Raw genomic sequence first — 21,704 nt, forward strand, 5'->3', positions numbered from 1 at the left:
AACTAGAATCTCTTTCTCTTTTTCATTTCCAATACAATTTGATGTTCCTTATAATCTTAGGCTTCTAGTTCTCAACCTGCTATTTTAGGGCTTCCCTGAATCTTCAAGGACACCAATTAAGGGCTGTGACATTTTTTTAGTATTTCCTATTGACTATGATTTTAGGATAAGATTGTGTGTACTAATTCAACATTTCTTTGCATTAATGTGAAATGATATAAATGGCCTAATATACATGATATAATATATAATGTATGATATATGACAGTGTATGTATTATATATGATGATACAAAATAAAGGGCGTTTCAGGAGCTCAGGTCTGATGGTCAGTCTTAACCTGAAATACTACAGTAATTTATACATGCTAAAATAACCAACAGAAGATAAATATTTTGTTACATAGGGTTTACCTGGCGGCCCAGTACTGCACTGTCACCATAATGGGACCTCACCCAGCACCCAGCATATGACACAGAATTGAAGGGTATTTTGCACTCACTGAACCCTTGCTTAGGGAAAAGATAAGATGCAGGTCTGCTGCTCTACTCAGGTGAGCCTTTGAGATCAGCAGCCACTGGAGGATTAGATCGTTTGGGGGTTTTAAGATTAGGGTTTAAGACAGGTCTGTCATTGTTTTGAGTGAAACTGGGGCCATTATACTGGTAGTTCCTAGCACATCAGATTTTTTTTTAGACCAATTGTGGTGGTTGATATTGAGTTTTCAACTTGATACTGTCTAGATTCAGCTAGGAGACAAACCTCAGAGCACGTCTGTGAGATGGCTTTCCTTGAGGTGGGCGAGAACAGACACCATGTCCAAGGCAAGTCTTATAAGGACAACATGTAATTAGGGCTGGCTTACAAGTTCAGAGGTCCAGTTCATTATCATCAAGGCAGGAACATGGCGGCATCTAGGCAGGCAAGGTGCGGGAGGAGCTGAGAGTTCTACATCTGCATCTGAAGGCTGCTAGGAGAAGACTGACTTCCAGGCAGCTAGGGCAAGGATATTAAAGCCCACATTCACAAGGCCACACCTATTCCAACAAAGCCACACCTCCCAATGGTGCCACTCCCTGGGCCAAACATTTACAGATCATTACAGTGGGTGTCTTAGTTACTTTTCTATCACCATAATAAACCACCATGGCAGCTTTTTAAAAAAAGCATTTAATTTGATACTCATTATTCCAGAAGATTAGAGTCTATGACTGTATTGGATAGTTTTATGTCAACTTAACACAAACTAAAGTCATCGGAGAGGAGGGACACTCACTTAAGAAAGTATCTCCATAAGATCAGGTGACAGCAGGCAAGACTTTCAGTGGAAGAATTGTGACACCAACCCAGCCACAAAACCTTAGACCTTTAATTTTTCCTGCCTACAAGGTGTCCCGGGATAAAGGTGGTACAAAAATTGTGGGAGTGGCCAACCAATGACTGGTGCACCTTGGGACCCATATCTACCCCTTGATACTGCCAGAAAAGCCAAGAACCAGAGACTGGAGAGCCCAGAGACCTAGGTAGGAAATGTTTTCTAATGATAGTCTTCTGTATTCAGATTGTTGTCTAGCCCAATTATTATCAGAGCGCCTTCACCTAGCAACTGATGGAAACGGATGCAGAGACCCACAGTCAAGCCTTAGGTGGAACTCAGGGAATCCTGAGGAAGAGGGGAAGGAAGGATTGTAGGAGCCAAAGAAGTCAAGGGCACCACAAGAAAGTCCACAGAATCAACCAACCTGTAATCATAGGGGTTCACAGAGATTGAACCGGCAACTAGGGAGCCTGCACAGAACTGACTTCAGATCTTTCCTTCAAAACTTCCCTTTTGGTCATGGTGTCTCATCACATTAATAGAAGCCTCAACTAAAACAATGACCACAGTAGCAGGAAACATGGCAGCAGGCAGGCAGGCAGACAGCAGTGTGGCAGTAGCTTAAGAACTTATATCTGACACACAAGGAGAGAGAGAAAGCTAACTAGGAACAGCATGGGCTTTTGAAACCTCAAAGGCCCACCCCCCAGTGACAAACCTCCTCCAATAAGGCCTCATTTCCTAACATCTCAAACAGTTTCACCAACCATGGACTAAGCATTCAAATATATGAGCCGATGGGGGCTATTCTTCAAAACACTGCAGTGAGAGATCTGTGGTAATTGTAAGTGGTTGAGGTCTGACAGAAAAATAACGGAGAAAACATGAGCATCAGTGTTGATGGCTGAGAGCTAGCTGGCTGTGGATACGATGTGACCAGCTGCCAGGCTCCTCCCAGCATGACTTCCTTCACTGTCACAACAGATGCTTTGACATTAAGCAAAAGGAAACCTTTCTGGAAGTTGCTTTTGGCAGGTATCTTATGGTGGTGCTGGGGTCCTGATGAGACATCTGCCTGCAGAGGAGTATTGCCCCAACTTGTGGAGAGACAGTGGCTTCTGTTGCTCCTCTGTTGTGCAGAAGAGGAACCGCAAGCAACAGATACTTAGTATCACTTCCTTCTTTGTTCATTCAGCAAAGAGAACTCCAGTAAGCTGAGGAACTCCAGAAAAAAACATTTTAAGTGTGGCTCAAAGCCAGGCTTTGCTGCCCATAAAGGCACAGCACTAAAGAAGATGTCATAAATGTTCTTTAAACATTCACAGTCTAAGGAGATTAGGATCTCCAGTCGCACGATTCCAAAACCACCTGTGGACTCCTGTGTTAGTGGTTAGAGTAAGTTCGGTGGAGACACACAGGAGGAAGTGGAATGTTATGGGAGGAATGATTATGGCAGAAAGCATCCTGGAAGAGGTGGCATTTGAAATGTGCCCCCAAAGGATAAGGGTTTTGCCAAAGGAGAAGCAGTAAAGATTCTGGCTTTGGGTGGCATTTAAACAACTTCCGGATACAGTTCCTGAAGATGCACTTTGATGATTATTCTAAGTGACTGGCTCCTTTTCTTTAAGTCTACCTGCAGGTTGGTGTTCTCTCTCTCTCTCTCTCTCTCTCTCTCTCTCTCTCTCTCTCTCTCTCTCTCTCTCTTTCTCTCTCTCAAACACACACACACACACACACACACACACACAGAGAGAGAGCTCTAGGACATTTTTTTAAACTGAACTACAGCTCCTAGATAGTACTTTTTTTTTTTCAGAGCTGGGGACCGAACCCAGGGCCTTGTGCTTGCTAGGCAAGCGCTCTACCACTGAGCTAAATCCCCAACCCTAGATAGTACTTTCATTCCCTCCCTCCCTCCCTCCCTCCCTCCCTCCCTCCCTCCCTCCCTTCCTCCCTCCCTTTCCTCCTCCTTTACTTCTTTCCTTCCTGATTTTTGAGACAGTGTCTCATATAGCTCTCTATGTAGTCAAAGATGACCTTGAACCCTGACTCTCCTATTTCTGTTTCCACACTACTATGCTCAGCACTACTCTGGTTTTATTAGGTGCAAGAAACAGACATCAGGGCTTCCGGCATGCTAAATAAGTATTCAAACAACCTAGCAGGTCCCCAACCCCTCCTTAGATGTACATTTCTTAAATGCCCATTCTACTCAGATTGCCTTGCTTCCTAATGCACTTTCTCAGAAAAGTTTGTTCCGCCAACTATCAACGTCAGAAATACCAAGCGCCTGAGTAGAAATGTAAAACCCTTGACCCCAACCCAGATTGGCTGAACCCAAAATTTGGGATTTCATCTGCTACAAATTCGACACTGGCAGAGGCAGATTCAAAGGCTGAGTGCCACGGGAGCTGCTTCAAGAGCTCTCTGGGCCAGGAGAAGCAGCCCAGGCGATTCCTGTCTCAGGCTCCAGTCCCACCGAAGGGCATACAGCTACCAGGGCCTGGCGGTCTCGCTGACCTCTTGACAGGTTTCTGTTAGGAGTCCCTAGAGAGTGAGTCGAAGGTATTAGTCAAAGATCATCCTTAGGTTTTTGTCTCACAGCAGACAAAAGGGACATCTTGGGTAAGTAGATCAGATCTACAGAAACAGAACCAAGGGCTTTTAAAATGCCGAGTCTGCGAAGTAACTGAGTTCTGTGGTTGTACACCTGAGTAATGCAGCGTTCTTGGGGTCCTTAGGCAATCCGAGCTCCTTAGAGCTCCCAGCCACTCCTACTCCGAACAGCGGCGGTCATCTGACCAAGCAGGTCTTGGTCAGGTGACAGGAGCTGAGCACACTTAGCAAAAGACGGAAGGACAGCGCTAGGCAGCCTCTGCGGCTGACAGAAAAGGTCCCCGGCTTTCCCAGTGACTTGCGGTTCCCCGGAGGACCCCAGGCTGGCGCGCATGCGCCTGGGGCTCCTGATGTTTCTGCCGCTACTGCTGCTGGCAACCCGGTACCGGGCCGTGACAGCCCTTAGCTATGACCCCACGTGGGAGTCTCTGGACAGACGCCCGCTGCCAGCCTGGTTCGACCAGGCCAAGTTCGGCATCTTCATCCACTGGGGAGTGTTTTCCGTGCCCAGCTTTGGTAGTGAATGGTTCTGGTAAGTGCATACCTTCACCCAACACACACACACACACACACACACACACACACACACACACACACACACACACACACACAGGGCTTTGTGTAGCCTGCATACCTTCGCCCAACACACACACACACACACACACACACACACACACAGGGCTTTGTGTAGCCCATGCAGTGGCAGTCGGCAGTAGCCAGCCCACTTGGCAGGAGTGCTCCCTGCTTGTCACTGTTTTGGTCAAGGATCGGTTTGCACTTCCAGATGTTGAATACAGTGTTTCTTGATTGAGTGTGTCCTCCCAATCAACACCAAATATACAGAGTGTTCATGGGAGTTCTTAGGCACTCTGCAGTGGGCCTCCCTACTGGGTGTACTCAAAGGCAACACCTGTGTGTTTAAGGGAGTGCCAGTTCAAAGGGACTGGTGAAATTCCTCACTGGTTAAGGGCTGGTGCTTCTTGTGATGGTTTGTATAAGCTAGGCCCAGGGAGTGGCACTATTAGAAGGTGTGGTCTTGTTGGAGTAGGTGTGTCACTGTGGGTATTGGTTTTAAGACCCTCAAAGCTGCCTGGAAGCCAGTCTTCTCCTAGCAGCCTTCAGATGAAGATGTAGAACTCTTATCCCCTCCAGCACCATGCCTGTCTGGATGCTGCCATGTTCCCGCCTTGATGATAATGGACTGAACCTCTGAACCTGTGAGCCAGCCCCAGTTAAATGATATCTTTATAGTATCATGCCTTGGTCACGATGTCTGTTCACAGCAGTAAAACTTTTAAGACACTGGTCTTGTAGAGGACCCTAGTCTGACTCATAACACCCATCCCCACTGGGAGGTTCACATGGGAGGTTCACAACCATGTGTAATTCTGGTTCCAGGGGAAGTTCGTGCTTCTAGACTCCTCCCTCACATGCACACACCTACACACAAACACAAATGTAATTAAAAATAAAATAAGAAATTTTAAAATAAATGTTTCCCGGTTCAGCTATGAAGTTAAGGTCCTTGCATATTACTAAAGCATCAAAACCTCAAAGCAAACAAAAGGGACAATGAGAGAGGTGTATTACCCCACGTTATCTTCATGGTCACATGATGGTGGACAGGCAACATGAACTTGTTTCATCTTCAACTTCTTCCTAACCAAAAGCCAGCTTCTCCCTTCATTAGGAGATCCCAGAATCTGTCCGATTCACCAGCCAGCATGGGTTGCGGTGATTGATGCTTCTGAAGTATGCATGTGACTTTGGGTCAGATAGAGGACATGGCCCTTGCTGCCTGTGAGGTCTTTACATCAGGCGGGCAAAGGCAGTGCTCACTGCCGAATTTGCTCAGCCCATGGAAATGTTTCCCCCTATCCACCCAGAGGTTTTCTTCGTTAACAAATAGGACGGATGTGTGTTAGGTTTTAAGCGTGCTGTCTTGTCTTGAAATCTTAGCTCCTTAATTTCCACGGTGAGCTAATGTGTGAAGGCAAAGGTGTTACCATGTCTTAAAGGGAGGAATTGGGAGAACCAGTGGCCGGGTTACAGGAGGACCTCACAAAGGAAAAAGGAGAGAATATGGCCAGCTTTTCTGTTTGCATAAGCTGTCCTTGGTGCAAAGCCACACTGATAGAGGAGAGAGAATCTGGCCACAATCTGCATACCGGGCTGGGGGCACGTACTGGGTGAGCCCAGGAATTACTTCAAGCATTTATGTTTATGTGGTCACGTGCTCTTTCTTTTTCTGCCGTAGGTGGTATTGGCAAAAGGAAAGGAGACCCAAGTTTGTGGACTTTATGGACAATAATTATCCCCCTGGCTTTAAGTATGAAGATTTTGGAGTGTTATTTACAGCCAAGTATTTTAACGCAAACCAATGGGCAGATCTTCTCCAGGCCTCTGGTGCCAAATATGTGGTCTTAACTTCCAAACATCATGAAGGTAAGTAGGGCACCTAAGACATACACTGACAATGGCTAGGAAATGTAGGGTCGTTCTTTTGGGTGGAAGCATTAAAGCAAGATCACCCCGTCAAACCAGGCTTTTTAGAATAACCACAGGTGGAGATTGACAATTGCTTCCACTTTAAGGACCACGAGTTCCACTTTAGTCGGAAAGCATTATGGATCCAGACAGCCAGTACCACAGAATGAGAGGAAAGATAGACAGTTTTTAGGTACACGTTTAACCACTTATGGTGGTTCGAATATGCTTAGCCCATGGAAAGCGGCACTGTTAGGTGATGTGGCCTTTCTGAAGAAAGTATATCCCTGTGGGGGATGGGGCTTTGAGGTCCTATGCTCAGGCTCTACCCAGTGCAGAGGAGTCCCCTTCTGGCTGCCTTTGGATCCTGATGTAGAACTCTGGACTCCTCCAGCACTATGTCTGCCTACAGGCTGCCATGCTTCCTGCCATGATGATAATGGACTGAACCTCTGAGACTGTAAGGCAGCCCTAATGAAACGTTTTCGTTATAAGACTTGTCTTGGTCATAGCGTCTCTTCGTGGCAACGAAACCCTAACTTAGACATCATTTAAATAAATAAATAGATTTATTTAAAGCTGATTGAAGAGAATGAGTATACTTAGTATATATATGTATATATTATATACAGTTATACTTCCATTTCTGTTCTTTCTTTCTGTGTTGTTGTTGTTGTTGTTGTTTTGAGACAGGGTTTCTCTATGTAGCCCTCCCTGGCTGTCCTAGAATTCACTCTGTAGACCAGGCTGGCCATGAACTTGGAGTTTCACCTTCTTCTGCCTCCTGAGTACTGGGATTAAAGGCGTGTGTCACCACTGCCAGTCTCTCTTTCTATTCTTCAATGCATTCTTGGAAAACACCATGACACTTACGCTGCCTTCCTTATGCTTGACTCATACAGCTGGCTGTGCTTTGTGGGTAACTTTTAGATATGCAAGTCGTGGGTGAGTTGCTACCGATGAAAGAAGACAGGCCTCTAGGAGAAAGAGTTAGAGATTTATAATAGTGCCCAGAAACAAACAAAAGAATTTAAGGGAGCACACAAATCTCGCATGAATAAGATGTTCTGCTATAACCGCCCAGTGTCCACAAGACCATGCAAAGAATCCACCAGAGAAGTCCAGGGAAGTCCTGGCTAATGTTATCTCCAATTAGTGTTAATGTACTGCGTAGTTTCCTTTGCATGGTCTTCTTTATCTTCAAAAGCTGCTTTATATTCTTCAGGGGTGGGAAGGAGGCAGGAGAGATGAGCTCAAACCAAAAATCTGTAATTACCTTAAATATTTTCCCTGTTGGCCACAATCTGATAGCTGCACGATTTCCTCTTCTAAATGTTTCTCCTGACGGGAACATGCCGATCCCTGCTGTCTAGGAACTTTCCCAACCTCTCTGACACAAAGTGAGTTCTTGAAAAAGGAAAGCCCCAAAACCTTTAGACCAGTGGTTTCTGCCCTTCCTAATGCTGTGACCCTGTAATACACTTCCTCATGTTGTGCTGACCTACAACCATAACATTATTTTCGCTGTTACTTCATAACTGTAAGTTTGCCACTGTTATGAATCGTAATGTAAATGTCTGATTCGCAGGACACCTGGCCAGCAACACCCATGAGAGGGTCTTGACCCACAGGTTGAGAACCATTGCTTTGGTCTGTGTTCCTGTTTAAGGAACCGAACCGTGCTGCCAAATGTTTGCACTCCTTTCAGAACTTTCAGAAAATGTTCTGCTGGCTGCAGCTAGGGGGAGAATCACTGTGTGCTCACTGTGGGTGATGTACTGAGATAAAGAACCAAGCAGTGGCCATGCTGCCCTCTTGGGTTGAACGATTTCGAGGCAGAGGCAGGTCTTAAATGTTCACACTGCCTTCAAGCTTCCCGCAGGCATCCTTAGAGAAAGTGGGAAGCATTCGAGGGACCTCTCCGCAATGAATTTAAAGAGTGGGTTAGTCCTCAGGCTTGTCCTAACACGAGAGTAAAGTGAGCAGCTATAGTGTCTGGCAAGCATCTGCCCTTCAAGGTGTTTAAAGACGAATGAAATGGTAACAGAGTTCTTAATGGCCCAAGGCACGAGCTGAAATTTCTGTAGATTTTATAATTATTTCTCCAGCATCTCAGTTTATATATCTCTTCTAACATTTTATATAGAATGGTGAGCAACCTATAGAAGGGTTCTATAGAAGGGAGAGCCAAGTCCTGTTAAAATATAAATTATTTCAAAGTGCTTGGGTAATGTTGTGTGTTACTTTCTTTACCTTTTTAGTCATTATCGGGGGACTTTAAAGAATAAAATCCACGTTTATGGCTTTAGGGTAAGATGGGTGCCTTCCTTAGGATTTCCCTGCTGCAAAGAGACACCATGACCAAGACAATTCTTAAAAAGTAAAACATATAATCAAGGCTGGCTTACAGTTTCAGAGGTTCAGTCCATTATCATCATAGCAGGACACATGGCAGCGTGCAGGTGGATATGGTGCTAGAGGAGTGGAGAGTTCTACATCTTGTTTTGAAGGCAGCCAGAAGGAGACTCTCTTCTGCAGGCAGCCAGGGGGAGGGGGGTTCTGATTCCACACTGTGTGGTGCTTGGCTTAGGAGACCTCAAAGCTCACCCCCACAGCGATGCCCTTCCTCCATCAAGGCCACACCTATTCCAACAAAGCCACTCCTCTTATAATGCACTTCCCGTGGGCCAAGCATATTGAAATCACTAAAAAGTACAGAACTAATGGGAAATAGCACATCTTCTTTCCCTCTGTTTAAATTAATTATCATGCCACAGAGATTTACTTCCTGTCCTTGTGAGTATTCTGAGACTCACATTGTAACGAAACCCATCCAAGAGGTAGACCTTTACCCATTGAATCAGAAGACACTGGGCTGGAGAGATGGCTCAGCGGTTAAGAGCACTGACTGCTCCCCCAGAGGTCCTGAGTTCAAATCCCAGCAACCACATGGTGGCTCATAACCATCTGTAATGGTGTCTGATGCCCTCCTTCTGGTGTGTCTGAAAACAGCTACAATGTACTCATATAAATATAATAAATAAATGTTATATTTATTTATTAAAAATACGAACCCCACAGACTATACACCTTAGGTCTTTGTCCCAAATAGCAGAGATCATCACTCGGTGTGATAGATGTGGAAGGTGTCCTCCTCTTACCAATGACTGTCGTTGATCGGATATTTCGTTTTTAGACGCTAGGCTAACAATCGGCTGATGGGTATAGCCAGAAACATTGCAGACGCCGGAACACTACGCTGCTCCCCAAGAGCCTCCGCTTCTGTACCTGGAGACGGTGTGTGCAGCGCTTACCCCCAATCTCGCGTTACTTATATTCCCGTTTGCTTGCCCAAACGAGTACAAGACAGAATGGAAAAGTGGGCCAAGAAACGGTTGTCCGGGGGAAGCAGTGAATTGTGGGTTTGCTTTGAATTGTTTTGGTGTTCTCATGGCTTCAAATTTATCAGCGTCAAGGCGTTAACGCTTCCGAGGGCTGTCTGCTGTCCTTTCCCAGGATTCACTCTGTGGGGTTCGGCCCATTCTTGGAATTGGAACGCGGTCGATGAGGGGCCGAAGAGGGACATCGTCAAGGAGCTTGAGGTGGCTGTGAGGAACAGGACTGACTTGCACTTTGGTCTGTACTATTCTCTTTTTGAATGGTTCCACCCACTCTTTCTGGAGGATCAATCCAGCGCGTTCCAGAAGCAGCGGTTTCCCGTTGCTAAGACGTTGCCTGAGCTCTATGAGTTGGTGACCAAGTACCAGCCGGAAGTTCTGTGGTCAGACGGAGATGGGGGAGCGCCAGATCACTACTGGAATAGTACTGACTTCTTGGCCTGGCTCTATAACGAAAGGTCTGCACACTTTCGAGCACCTGTACGCGTCTTGAACACTCCGACTGTGTATAGAAGCGTTTACCTTCCTGTGGTTTAATGATCGTTTATGCTGTGGAAGGACCAAATCCTTACAAGCCGTGCTTATTAGCTTGGTCAGTAGTTAGTAAAAAAACGATCAGAAATATGTCAGATACTGCCAGACTGATTTCCTAATCAATTTAAGAATACCAAGATCAAGACGTGACTGGGACCCTCTGCTTTAAGTTGTGAGTCAAAACTGCCCCTGTATATGGAGTCCCGTTCTTTCTACTTGATCCACCAGACCTAAGAAATTGGGGAGTGTATTTTACGTGACGTCAACCCTCAATTTTTTTCAGAGATTTTTCTAGTAGGAGGCACCAATCATCGGATGAGGACCTATAAGGCTATTTAGTCCTTGGTGGTGAGGACTGGGGGGTCAGGGGGCGGAATGGGACTTGTCTTGAGTTTAAATTCAGGTTAGGCTACCATTCGCCACGTGAGTGTGGAAACCAGCAGTAACTGTCCAGTGTTCTCACACATGCCATGCTGTCACAGCTGGACTCTGGGTTTTACACCAGTTATCCTCACTGAAACAACAGCGAAGGAATTCAGTCCTCAAAGAGGTTGAGGAATTTGCCCCAGGCCTAGAAACTGGAATGTGAGTTCTCCAGCCCTCTCAGATCTATTGGGCTTTAGAAACGGGAGGCTTTCTGCTTTCTTACCGCCATTTCTGACGGAGGCGGGGAGTGGGTGGATCTGTTTGTGGTGACGTTGCCCTCTGTTTCAAGGATGCTTTCTCTTGCCCTTTTCATTTCAGCCCAGTTCGGGACACAGTAGTCACCAATGATCGCTGGGGAGCTGGCTCTATCTGCAAACACGGTGGTTACTATACTTGCAGTGACCGTTATAATCCCGGACATCTCTTGCCACACAAGTGGGAGAACTGCATGACAATAGACAAGTTCTCCTGGGGCTACAGACGGGAGGCTGAAATCGGTGACTATCTTACCATTGAAGAATTGGTGAAGGTACAGTGAAATATGTTGTGGGGCTGTTCTGGAAAGTTCTTATAATGAGGGGGTACAGGATTTTTTTCCTTACAATTGGGATTGTGTAGTGCCACAAGCTTGGGACATTATCCTCTGTGGGGTTTTTTCCCTATGAAATTATATATATGTGTGTATATATATATGCATTTATGTATGTATATATATGTATGTATGTGTATATATGTATTTTTGTATATATATGTATTTTTGTATATATGTATGTATTTGTATATGTTTAATTTTTTTCTATTTCAAAACTATTTATTCTTAATATTTCTCTATTTCCAACTACGTTTGCGCGCTCTCTCTCTCTCTCTTTTTAGCAACTTGTGGAAACGGTCTCATGTGGAGGAAATCTCCTGATGAATATTGGCCCCACACTAGATGGCATCATTCCTGTAATTTTTGAGGAGCGCTTAAGGCAAATGGGAACCTGGCTGAAAGTCAACGGGGAAGCTATTTATGAAACACATACTTGGAGGTCTCAGAACGACACCGTCACTCCTGACGTGTGGTAAGTTTTCCCGCTTAACAAGTACTGCTTGACAGAAGTAAGCACTCAATATCTGAGCGACCTATAGAGAGAGCAGGATAAAAAGCAAGACTGGATTACTGCTGCGTGACCGCACACGCTCCCACCTGACTCAAACACGGAGAGAAGGAATGAGAATTAGCGTGCTATTGAACAAAACGTTCATCAAATCCTGCTTACTAATGCCTAGACATCCCCTAGTCATGGGCACTTTTTAGCTAAGTTGCCTGTTAGAAAATTGAAAGGTGTTTAGACAACTGAAAATTACCAAGTAGTTAACGTAGAAGACTAGTGTTCTGTCGCTAGTCAATTTCCTGGTTTTGGCGATACTATATCCCACCAAATCGGCAAGCCAGAGATCCCCAAGGGCAGCGTAAACAGTAAGTTAAAGTTAGCCAGTAGAGGACCCTGAGAGAATGGTAAAATAAAAGTATTGCCTGCTCCTGCAGAGACGCAAGCTGTGATGGAAAGACTGGCGGGATGGTGGAGGGACACCGGAAATGATACTTAACGTCACGTTGAGGAAGTGCAGGTGAAATGCAAGTAAAAACCACAGCCAGACATCGTCTCACATCCTACCCTACCTAGAATAGCTACCCTTTTAGAAAGGGCAACTGATACACTCCAGGGTCCTGAGAACTTGCAACCCCAGCAGCTGGGGCGGGGCAGTACGTCAGTCCCTCAAAACATTGAAACAGAATCACTCCGCTACCCAGCAATTCCACCTCCGAGGATATAGGCAGAGGAATGAGACCAGAAGAACTATATCCCCAGACACTTAAAGTGTGAGAGGAATGGAGTCCACTCACAGACAGTTAACCTAAAGGGGTACATGCCCGCTACACACATTATTCAGCTCTGGGAAGGAAGGTGCTGTCGTTAAAATTAATGTGGGGTTTCTACCCCACATCTAATCATTTAGATCCCAGATAATGGACACAAAACCTTTATATTTATAATAAACCCTTAAAGCACTAGATCTGGGCAGATACCTACCCTCTATGCTATTGTGTCTACTTCCCTATTGAGAACCCGAAGATATAACTTGCCATGTTCTGTCTGGGCCACTCTTGCTCTAACCGACCAGCCTTCGTGACTAGTTCTCATGATCTCTCGCCCTATGGCGTCTCTCCTCTCCTCCTTTTCTGCCCTCCACGTGTTTCCTTCTCAGACCCCCAGCCCCAGGGAATAGAAACCCAACTACTTCTCTTCTGCTCAGCTATAGGCTGACAACCTATCTCCTTGTTCCTGAGGCAACCAGGTCTGGGGGTGGGCAGCATTTAGCATTATGGGACATAGCAACAGGTCAAACCTCAATAGGAAAGAAATGCTACAACACAGATGAAATTTTCAGGAATTTGTGTGAAGTGAAATGACACAGTCGCAAAAGGGGACAAATATTATTCATGAGGTACCTAGAGTAGTCAAAGTCATAGAGACAGGAGCAAGGGGGCGGGGAGGTTGGGGGCTTGATTAACGGGGTGTGGTGATCTGTGACTACAGTTAATTCCTTATGTGTCTCCTTACTCCTTCCCATTCTTATGCTACTCACAGAAGATTACCGTTGGTTAAATCCAGCTATATCTTTCTGAGGCCCTGCTAAGTGACTACCCCTGCAGTCACATAGGCACAATGTCAAATTAGCTCACCGTTGGCTTTAAGCCCAGCCTCTTGTTTTCTCCCTCACATCCCAAATCCTCCAGGCAAGGAGGTGGCACAGCTTTCTGATTCCACACCTCCTCTCCAGTCCCCTTCTTTCTTAGGCCCTTTCCCACCCGCACAGAGGCACGTTATTTATTTTATCTCATTGCCACCCACCTTTCCGTTTTCTCCTTTTACTCAAAATAAAATACCTTGCAGAACAATTTCTGACTGTTGCTTCTAGCTGGAGCTCCATTCTTTATCTCTTGAACTCACTAGGTTTGGGTTTCCACCCTACCTCTCCGGAAATTGCCATGTTCAAGACCCACTGTGGCTTTTCTCTTGCAGCCCCAGTAGTCCGAGTGCCAGGTTTCTTGTTTTCCGAACCCTCTGGCATTGCTTGCCTCAGACGATCAGACTCTTTGGCTGTTCCTCGTTAGCCTGTATCTGATCTTTCCAGCCTCTTATCTTCAAGTGTCTAGCTTAATCCTCCACTTGACATTCGGTGGTTTTAACCTGCCTTCTAACTTCATGGCTGTCTTAGTTAGGGTTTCCACTGCTGTGAAGAGACACCGTGGCCACAGCAACTCTTACAAAGGCAAGCATTTAACTGGGGCTGGCTCACAGTTGAGAGGTTTAGTCCATTATCATCATGGTGGGAGACAAGGTGACCTGCAAGCGGACATGGTGCCATAGCTGAGAGTTCTACATCTGGCTTGGCAGGCAGCAGGGAGAAAGAGACTCTGGGCCTGGCTTGAGCATTTGAAACCTCAAAGCCCACCCCCAGTTCTGCTGCTGGCTGAGGCCAGACCATGGCCCCCTTGTTCAATTACACCTTCACCAGCTTTCTGTTCTTTGATGGTTTCCTTCACTGCCTAAGCTGTCCTAGAACTCACTCTGTAGACTAGGCTGAACATGAACTCTGAAATCCACCTGCTTCTGCCTCCTCAGTCCTGGGGTTAAAGGCACAGGCCACCATGCACAGTCCTGAGCTTTTTTAAAATTCCTTTTTACAAGTTGGAAGCTTAGCTGGGTGCAGTCTTGCCCTGAGGTCACCACTCCCTTTTTATTTTATTTAGCTTGAGGCTTTTCTTTGATCTTTTTATCTCCTAGAGCAAAGCATTTAGCTCCAATAAACTTCCTGGTGCCCTTTTCCTCAAACTATACATTTTGTATTTTTCTTCGCTCTCCTGCTCCCTTTCGTTACAGATCTGCATAAATGTGGCCACTAGCAACCCATAACACAGGCAGAGCTAGGCTGTTCTGAAATCCCTTTTCCCAAAACTGCTAATCCGCAACTCTTCAGTTTAGCCTCAGTCAGAGTTTTGGAGGAGGGGAGAAAGCAGCCATATTTTCCACCAAAATATGATATGAAAGTCTCTAGGCCATAAACACAAATTCTTCCCTGAAACCTTGTGAGCCAGGCCCCTACAGTTCACATCACCCCCAACACCTCTGTCTTCCTGTTCCTACCAGTATGGCCCATTAAGCCCCACCTAAAGTGTTCAGCTGCTTTTCTAATGCAAAGTTCCAAAGTCCGCATTCCGAATCCGAACAGAAGCATGGTCCAGTCTATCTAGCAAATCCAACCTCTGTCTTAGTTCCTCCAACAAGCCACACCCACTCCAACAAGCCACACCTACTCGAACAAACCACACCCACTCCAACAAGCCACACCTACTCCAGCAAGGCCACACCTACCCCCAACAAGCCACACCTACTCCAACAAACCACACCCACTCTAGCAAGCTACACTTACTCCAACAAGGCCACACCTACCCTAACAAGCCACACCCACTCCAATAAGCCACACCTACTCCAACAAAGCCACACCTACTCCAACAAGGCCACATCTCCTAATGGTGCCCTTTGAGCCTAGGAGCCATTTTCACTCAAACCATTCACACAACAATCAGTTCATCATCAGGTCTATTGTTTCGGCTTCTGAAATGTATATAGACTCTGGCCACCTCACCTTCTCTGTGGTGGCTTTCCATTGTCTCACCCCTGGATTACTTCAGTACCTTACTCGGCTAACCCCATTTCTGGCCTGTGCTTTGTGTTCTATTTTTACTCCTTTCCTAATGGGATGTGGGAAATCTGAACATTCTTGCCAGTACAATATACACATATGCCCATCATACGTGAGTCCATCAGAGGGGCAACCTTGGGGTCAGTCTTCAGACACCTTCCACCTTCTGCTTGAACCAGCTTCTCTTATTATAGTGAAGCCTAGCGGTTCACCCCATAGGTCCAGGTACCTGGCCCATGAGCTTCCAGGGATTCATGTTGCATTCTAAGATTAGAGGTGTACCACTGTGTTCAGATTTTGAAACACAGACCCTCAGGATCGTGAGGCAAGCCCTTTACCGACTGAGCCAGCTTCTAGCCCTTTACTCCTGTTCTTTTTATATAGTCTCAGGAGAGCAATCAAGAAAACTAGTGATTTATTTGTGTTTTCAATATGTCATGACGTAACCCAGGCTGACATCGTTCCTGGCTTAGAGCACTCCTGTACACAAATTCTTCCAAGGCCTCCAGTCTCGAGGGAGAAGTGAGGCCTTGCAGAGGTCTCCTTGGCCTTAGGAAATCTGGTCCTTGCTTGTTCTGATCTCCTTGGCTCTCCCTTTCCCTGCTCCCCGACTCCCCTGTTGCTGTGCAGGCCAAGCACACTAATCCTCCATGCTTTCGTACCCGGAAGTCTTTCCGACATGTTCTCATGGAGCATCCTGGTTTGTGGGTTTTATGGCTGTCTTCTCAGAGAGATCGTCCCTCCCCATTCTGATCGGTGTTCTGCCCCAGGCCTAGCCTTTCTGACCTTAGTAGGCCTCGTTCTTCTGCATGTTTTTCTCTATGGATTCCCAGGTAGCCTGGAAATCTCAGAGATCTGTGTGAGTGCTGGGATTGGAGCTATGTGTTTAACGCTCAGTGCCACACATACCTTCCTTTCATCATCCTTGTTTATCCCACTGGGATGTGGGCAAGCGAGATCAGGGACTGTCTGAGGCTGTATCTGTAGCCTTACAACACTGAGGACTGTTCTAGATTTCTGTAAGTATCGTTGAGAAATTGGGAGAACAATGAATGGTTGTCCCTGTGTCCCCTTATGGTTTCCACTGTTCTCTCTTGTGCTGTGACTCTTGGGTTAAACATGGTTGTCTTGGTATAGAAGCTGTCTGATGTCCCAATCTTTAAAAAAGGACAAAAACAACCATTTGTTACAATTTTATGTTTTCTTTCACATTGTGATTCAAGACTTATATTTTATTTGCGTGATTTTCCGTTCTAGCCTGAGGCACGTAAAAACCAAGCACCGTGTTTGGCTTTCTGCTGCATCTCTAATAGTGAGAACACTATATCCGCAGGTGGAAGCCTAGCTAGCTCCCGTTAGCTTATTTCTACGCTCTGTTCTCAGCTCCACATGAGCAGTTCGAAGAGAGACATTAGCTCACCGATCCTCTCACCCGCCAAACTTCCTCTCAAGCAGGTATGGCAACACTCCTGTGATGCCAGCATTGAGGGAACTAAGGCACCAGGACTGTCTTGAGTTCAAGGCTTGTCCCAGCTACAGATTAAGACTGACACAAGACAGAGCAAAAACCAACCTGCTTTTAATATTGGAGGTTTGGAAAAGGGAGGGACTTTTCATACCATATGGGAGGAAAGTGGGCCTTTTATTTATTTTTTTTACTAGTGGTGACATTGTCAAGTATCTGTCAAACAATTGCAGACATGAACCAGAAATACGGACAGACATGGGATGTAACTTGATACAATGGCAGGGTCTTTTTGTCTGTTTTTTCTAACCAGGTACACATCTAAACCTGAGAAGAAATTAGTCTATGCTATTTTTCTGAAATGGCCCATCTCTGGAAAGCTGTTTCTTGGACAACCCATAGGTAGTCTGGGGGAAACAGAGGTAAGAATGAATTTTATCATGACTCTTCCTTTAGTTGGTGAGGGTAAACCACGTTGGGGAGAACATAGCTTGCTTTAGCTTCTAGGGGAAACTTTCACGTGAACCTCATGTGAAAGGAACCTTAATGGCCTCCCTGTCTTAGTTAGAGTTTTCCTGCTGTGAACAGACACCATGACCAAGGCAACCCTTATAAGGACAACATTTAATTGGGGCTGGCTTACAGGTTCAGAGGTTCAGTCCATTATCATCAAGGCAGGAGCCTGGCAATGTCCAGGCGGGCATCGTGCAGGAGGAGCTGAGAGTTCTACATCTTCATCTGAAGGCTGCCAGGAGAAGACTGACTTCTAGGCAGCTAGGATGAGGGTCTTAAAGCCCACACCCACAGTGACACACCTACTCCAACAAGGCCACACCTCTAATATTGCCATCTCTGGGTCAAGCATATTCAAACCATCGCACTTCTCCAACATCACACCAAGAACATGTCAAATCAAAGAAAGATGTTGTCATTCTTTTGTGATTATTAAAGGCTGTCATCAGACCCAGTGGAGTGCCCTGCAATGTATCTTGGGCCCTTTTCTAGAAGTTGATGTGTTTGGAATGAAATATCCTGTGACTCTCTTGTGACTCCCCTTCACATTTTAGTTCTAACAATGGAGGTTGACCAGGTAGAAAACTGGGTTTCAAATCTAGTGTTAAAGCAGTCTCCAAACCTGGACGCGGCAGTGTTTCGTTGTTTTGTTTTGCTTTCTTTAAATCTATGTCTTGCTTGGCATTAACTAGTATGATTAAAATTCAGGGCTTTGTTTTGCGTTTTTTCCATGTGATGAAGCGTTATGGTTCAAGTAACCCTAGAGTATGTTCAGAACTACTTACTTGACTTCTCTTAGAATGAGCAAGACCAAGACTGCGAAACAGCCGTCGATACCACTGGTTAAATCCATACACTATTGAAGGGTAAAACATCACTGGAAAACTTGACAGTAGTGACTACCCAGAAGGAAGTCGTTATTCTGGGTGTAAGAACTGGGCAGAGTGCTCCCCGTTACTTCCCGCGTTGTCTTCAAGCATCCTTCCCAACCTGTGCACACGTTTGTTCGTGTCTCAGGGGTAACAGGGACAACAGGAATGAGTGTAAGAGAGCGTGCGAGTGCCAAAGGTAGAAGTGGAGCCCTGTCTAGCACTTTTTAAGAAACTCTAATTCCTTAGCCAGTGGACATCACCGGGATGTATTTGGGAACATTTACGCATTGTCCCTGTTTCCGATTGCAGGTAGAACTACTGGGCCACGGACGGCCACTGACTTGGACATCTTCAAAGCCAAGCGGCATTGTGGTGGAGTTGCCCCGGCTAAGCGTTCATCAGATGCCCTGTAAATGGGGATGGACTCTGGCACTAACCAATGTCACTTAACCTGCAGCAGACAGATGCGTTCTACAGGAGCCTCTAACCACAGGAAACGTCAGGGTTTCCTTTTTTTGTTGTTGTTGTTGTTACACTAAAGAGACTAAATGATATAAAAATGATATAAAAACTGAAGCCATTACGCGATGCAGCTTCCCCTCTCTTTCTTCCTAAATTCTTCCCTACATTGCTCGTGTCACCGTCTGACCATGCTTTCCTCCAAAGTCTCTTCCTACTGAGTCCATGTCACATGTCACTCACGGCAGGTGGAAATCTTTTTCCAGGGAAGCTAGGAACTGGCGATGCTATGGACTGAATTTCCTCCCAACTCCTCGTCTTATATTGAAGCCCTAACACCCCACACGGCTGTTTTTAGAAACAGAGACCTTGGAGAGACGGGTAAGATCAGGCTGTCATAGGGTTATCCCTAATACCAGAGAATCTGCTGTCCTATGAGGGAAGGAGACAGTAGAGATACAAGAGCACAGAGGAAAGCCACGTTAGGAGACATTCATCCACAAGCCAGGGGGAGGAGTGCAGAAGAAACCGAGTCTCTCAAACACCCTCATCTTGGATTTCTGCCCTCCAGGACTGAAAGGAAGCATAACTCCCTGTTGTAGAAGCCATCCAGGATGTTTGGTCTCTCCCATATCCCCCATCACCCTGTCATTGAATCCTTGTATATAATGCAGGCAGTATGTAATAGATTAGATTTGAGGTAGGCATCCAGGGAAGTCCATAGTTACCCTTTTCATTGTAAAGGCTCCCCTCTTGTTTATAAAGCTCCTATTGGCTGGAGACATTTTGAAACACAAGTTACCTCCTAGGTCTTTTATAATATTTTAGTATATATTCTTCCAATTCGGGTACGGGACACGGTGTGAGGTTGGAAGGGCAGGGTTATTTTTTAATAAGGGCTAAAACTCAAGTTGCAAACCTAGTTGAAAATTGGGAAGGTGTTATTAGCTTCTTTTCGGTTCCTGTCATGAAACCCAATGGCCAACGCCATTTACGGGAGGGAGAGTTTTAGGTTGACTTACAGTGCTGGGGTTATTGGAGAGTCCGCCATAGTAGAGAGACATAGCAGCAGGCAGGCACAACGGCCGGAGACCACCACATCCTCAACTGCCAGTACGAGGCAGAGGGTAGACTGGCTAAGGAGAACTCTATACCTGTAGTTCTCAACCTTCCCAATGCTGCAACCCTCTAGTATAGTTCCTTATGTTGTCATGACTCCGCCCCCACAACCATAAAATTATTTTCACATGTATAATTTCGCTACTGTTATGAATTGCAATGTATTTGCAGTTTTGGAGAGAGATTTGTTTGTTGGGGGGTCACGACCCTTAGGCTGAGAACCACTAATCTATCAATGCCTACCTGCCCCAGAAGGCTGCATTACCCAACCCTTCCCAAATATGGAGACCAGGGTTTTAAATACCTAAATCTATGGAGGATTTTTCTCATTCCCAACATCTACCCCCAACCAAAGCCTACTTAGATCATTGTCTTAGTTTCTTTTCTGTTGCTGTGGCAAAAACGCCACGAGCAAAGCGACACTTCTAAGAGAGAGAGTTTAACTGGGCTTGTGGTTACAGAGGATTGGAGTCTATGGTGGCAGAGCAAGGGTGTAGAGGTAGGTGGCTGGAGCAGTGGCCGAGAGCTCACCTATGGATCCAAGTGCAGTAGGCAGAGAAACACTAGGGAAGGCTTCTGACAGGCCTCCTCCAGCAAGGCCTCCTAATCTTCCCCAAACTTCCATCAAATGAGAAGCAAGTATTCAAACAATGGCTGTGGGGGGCCATTCTCATTCAAATGACCACTATGGTCCTGTAGAATGAGGTAAAAATGGTGTTCACGATGATAGAAGTTTAAGGAAAAATTGGTTAAAGAGATCATTCCCAAGGGGTGTTCAACATGGTCCGAGGTGATGATGCACATCTTTATTCCCAGCACTAGAGGGGCTACGGCAAGAGGATCACAAGTTCAGGGCCAGCATGCATGCTACATAGGCACACAGACCATCTCAAACAAAACAAATATTTTTTTTTCTTTTTTTTCGGAGCTGGGGACCGAACCCAGGGTCTTGTGAAAACAAATATTTTTAAGTGGTCATATCTTTTTTGTTATATTATGTATTCAAATTCATTGTTTTAAAAACATTATTTATGGCCAGACAGTGTTACCTTGTGCCTTTAATCCCAGTGCTTAGGGGGCAGAGGCAGGCAGATCTCTGAGTTCAAGTCAGCCTGGTCTACAGATCAAGTTCCAGGATAGACAGGGTTACGCAGAGAGACATTGTCTTGAAAAACCAAAAATAAATAAATAATATAAAATATAATAAACCTTTTAAGTGGTAAAATAAAATACCATTCATTATATCTCCTAAAATCTCTCTTTAAGGTCGAGATCTTTTAAGAAATTACTCATTGCTGAAGACCTTGTAACTATCAAGACTTGTTCTTTTTGAGATGACGTTGTCCAGACTCAAATTTTGGGGCTCAAGCAATCTTACTGCCCCAGTCTTCAAGTCGCAGGGATTATAGATGTGCCCCACCACACCTGGCTGCTACTATCAACTATTCAAAACTATGTCAAAATATTCACGGGGAAAATACTTCAGTTAGTCCTAAATCTCAATATTTTATTAAATTTTTATTTATCTTAAACCTATAAATACATTAGGTATAGGTTTAAATGATCACATTCTACACCAAGAAAACACGCACAAAAATTCTTTTTACTTGTTTTCTTTTCATTAGTTTATTTATTCACTTTGCATCTGATCACAGCCCTCCCCTCCTCTCAGGACCCCCCTCCAAATGGTCCCCCCACCCCATCCCATATCCTTTGAGGAGGGGGAGGACCCTCTGGGTATCT

The 21,704-nt window shown here is 45.4% G+C and overlaps 1 protein-coding gene across 1 annotated transcript; it reads left to right on the top strand.

The window, feature by feature from the left end:
- The first annotated feature begins 4,176 nt into the window (after positions 1-4,176).
- Fuca2 (alpha-L-fucosidase 2) lies at positions 4,177-18,966 on the top strand. The gene is made up of 7 exons (NM_001004218.1): positions 4,177-4,465; positions 6,191-6,378; positions 9,937-10,276; positions 11,097-11,307; positions 11,652-11,842; positions 17,312-17,420; positions 18,693-18,966. Exons 1-7 carry the CDS (start codon positions 4,266-4,268, stop codon positions 18,831-18,833), a joined length of 1,380 nt encoding a protein of 459 aa, NP_001004218.1. The 5' UTR covers positions 4,177-4,265; the 3' UTR covers positions 18,834-18,966.
- The last annotated feature ends 2,738 nt before the right edge of the window (positions 18,967-21,704 follow it).

Source organism: Rattus norvegicus, chromosome 1 (genome assembly GCF_036323735.1).
Source record: "Rattus norvegicus strain BN/NHsdMcwi chromosome 1, GRCr8, whole genome shotgun sequence".
In the NCBI taxonomy this organism is placed as follows: domain Eukaryota; kingdom Metazoa; phylum Chordata; class Mammalia; order Rodentia; family Muridae; genus Rattus; species Rattus norvegicus.

What these genes read in the sequence shown, in the direction of transcription:
- Fuca2 (NM_001004218.1), top strand. Translation starts at nt 4,266, where the DNA reads ATGCGCCTGGGGCTCCTGATGTTTCTGCCGCTACTGCTGCTGGCAACC. An exon ending in ACCGTCACTCCTGACGTGTG is followed by an intron (nt 11,843 to 17,311) that starts GTAAGTTTTCCC and finishes TTTTCTAACCAG; the next exon opens with GTACACATCTAAACCTGAGA. An exon ending in GTAGTCTGGGGGAAACAGAG is followed by an intron (nt 17,421 to 18,692) that starts GTAAGAATGAAT and finishes TTCCGATTGCAG; the next exon opens with GTAGAACTACTGGGCCACGG.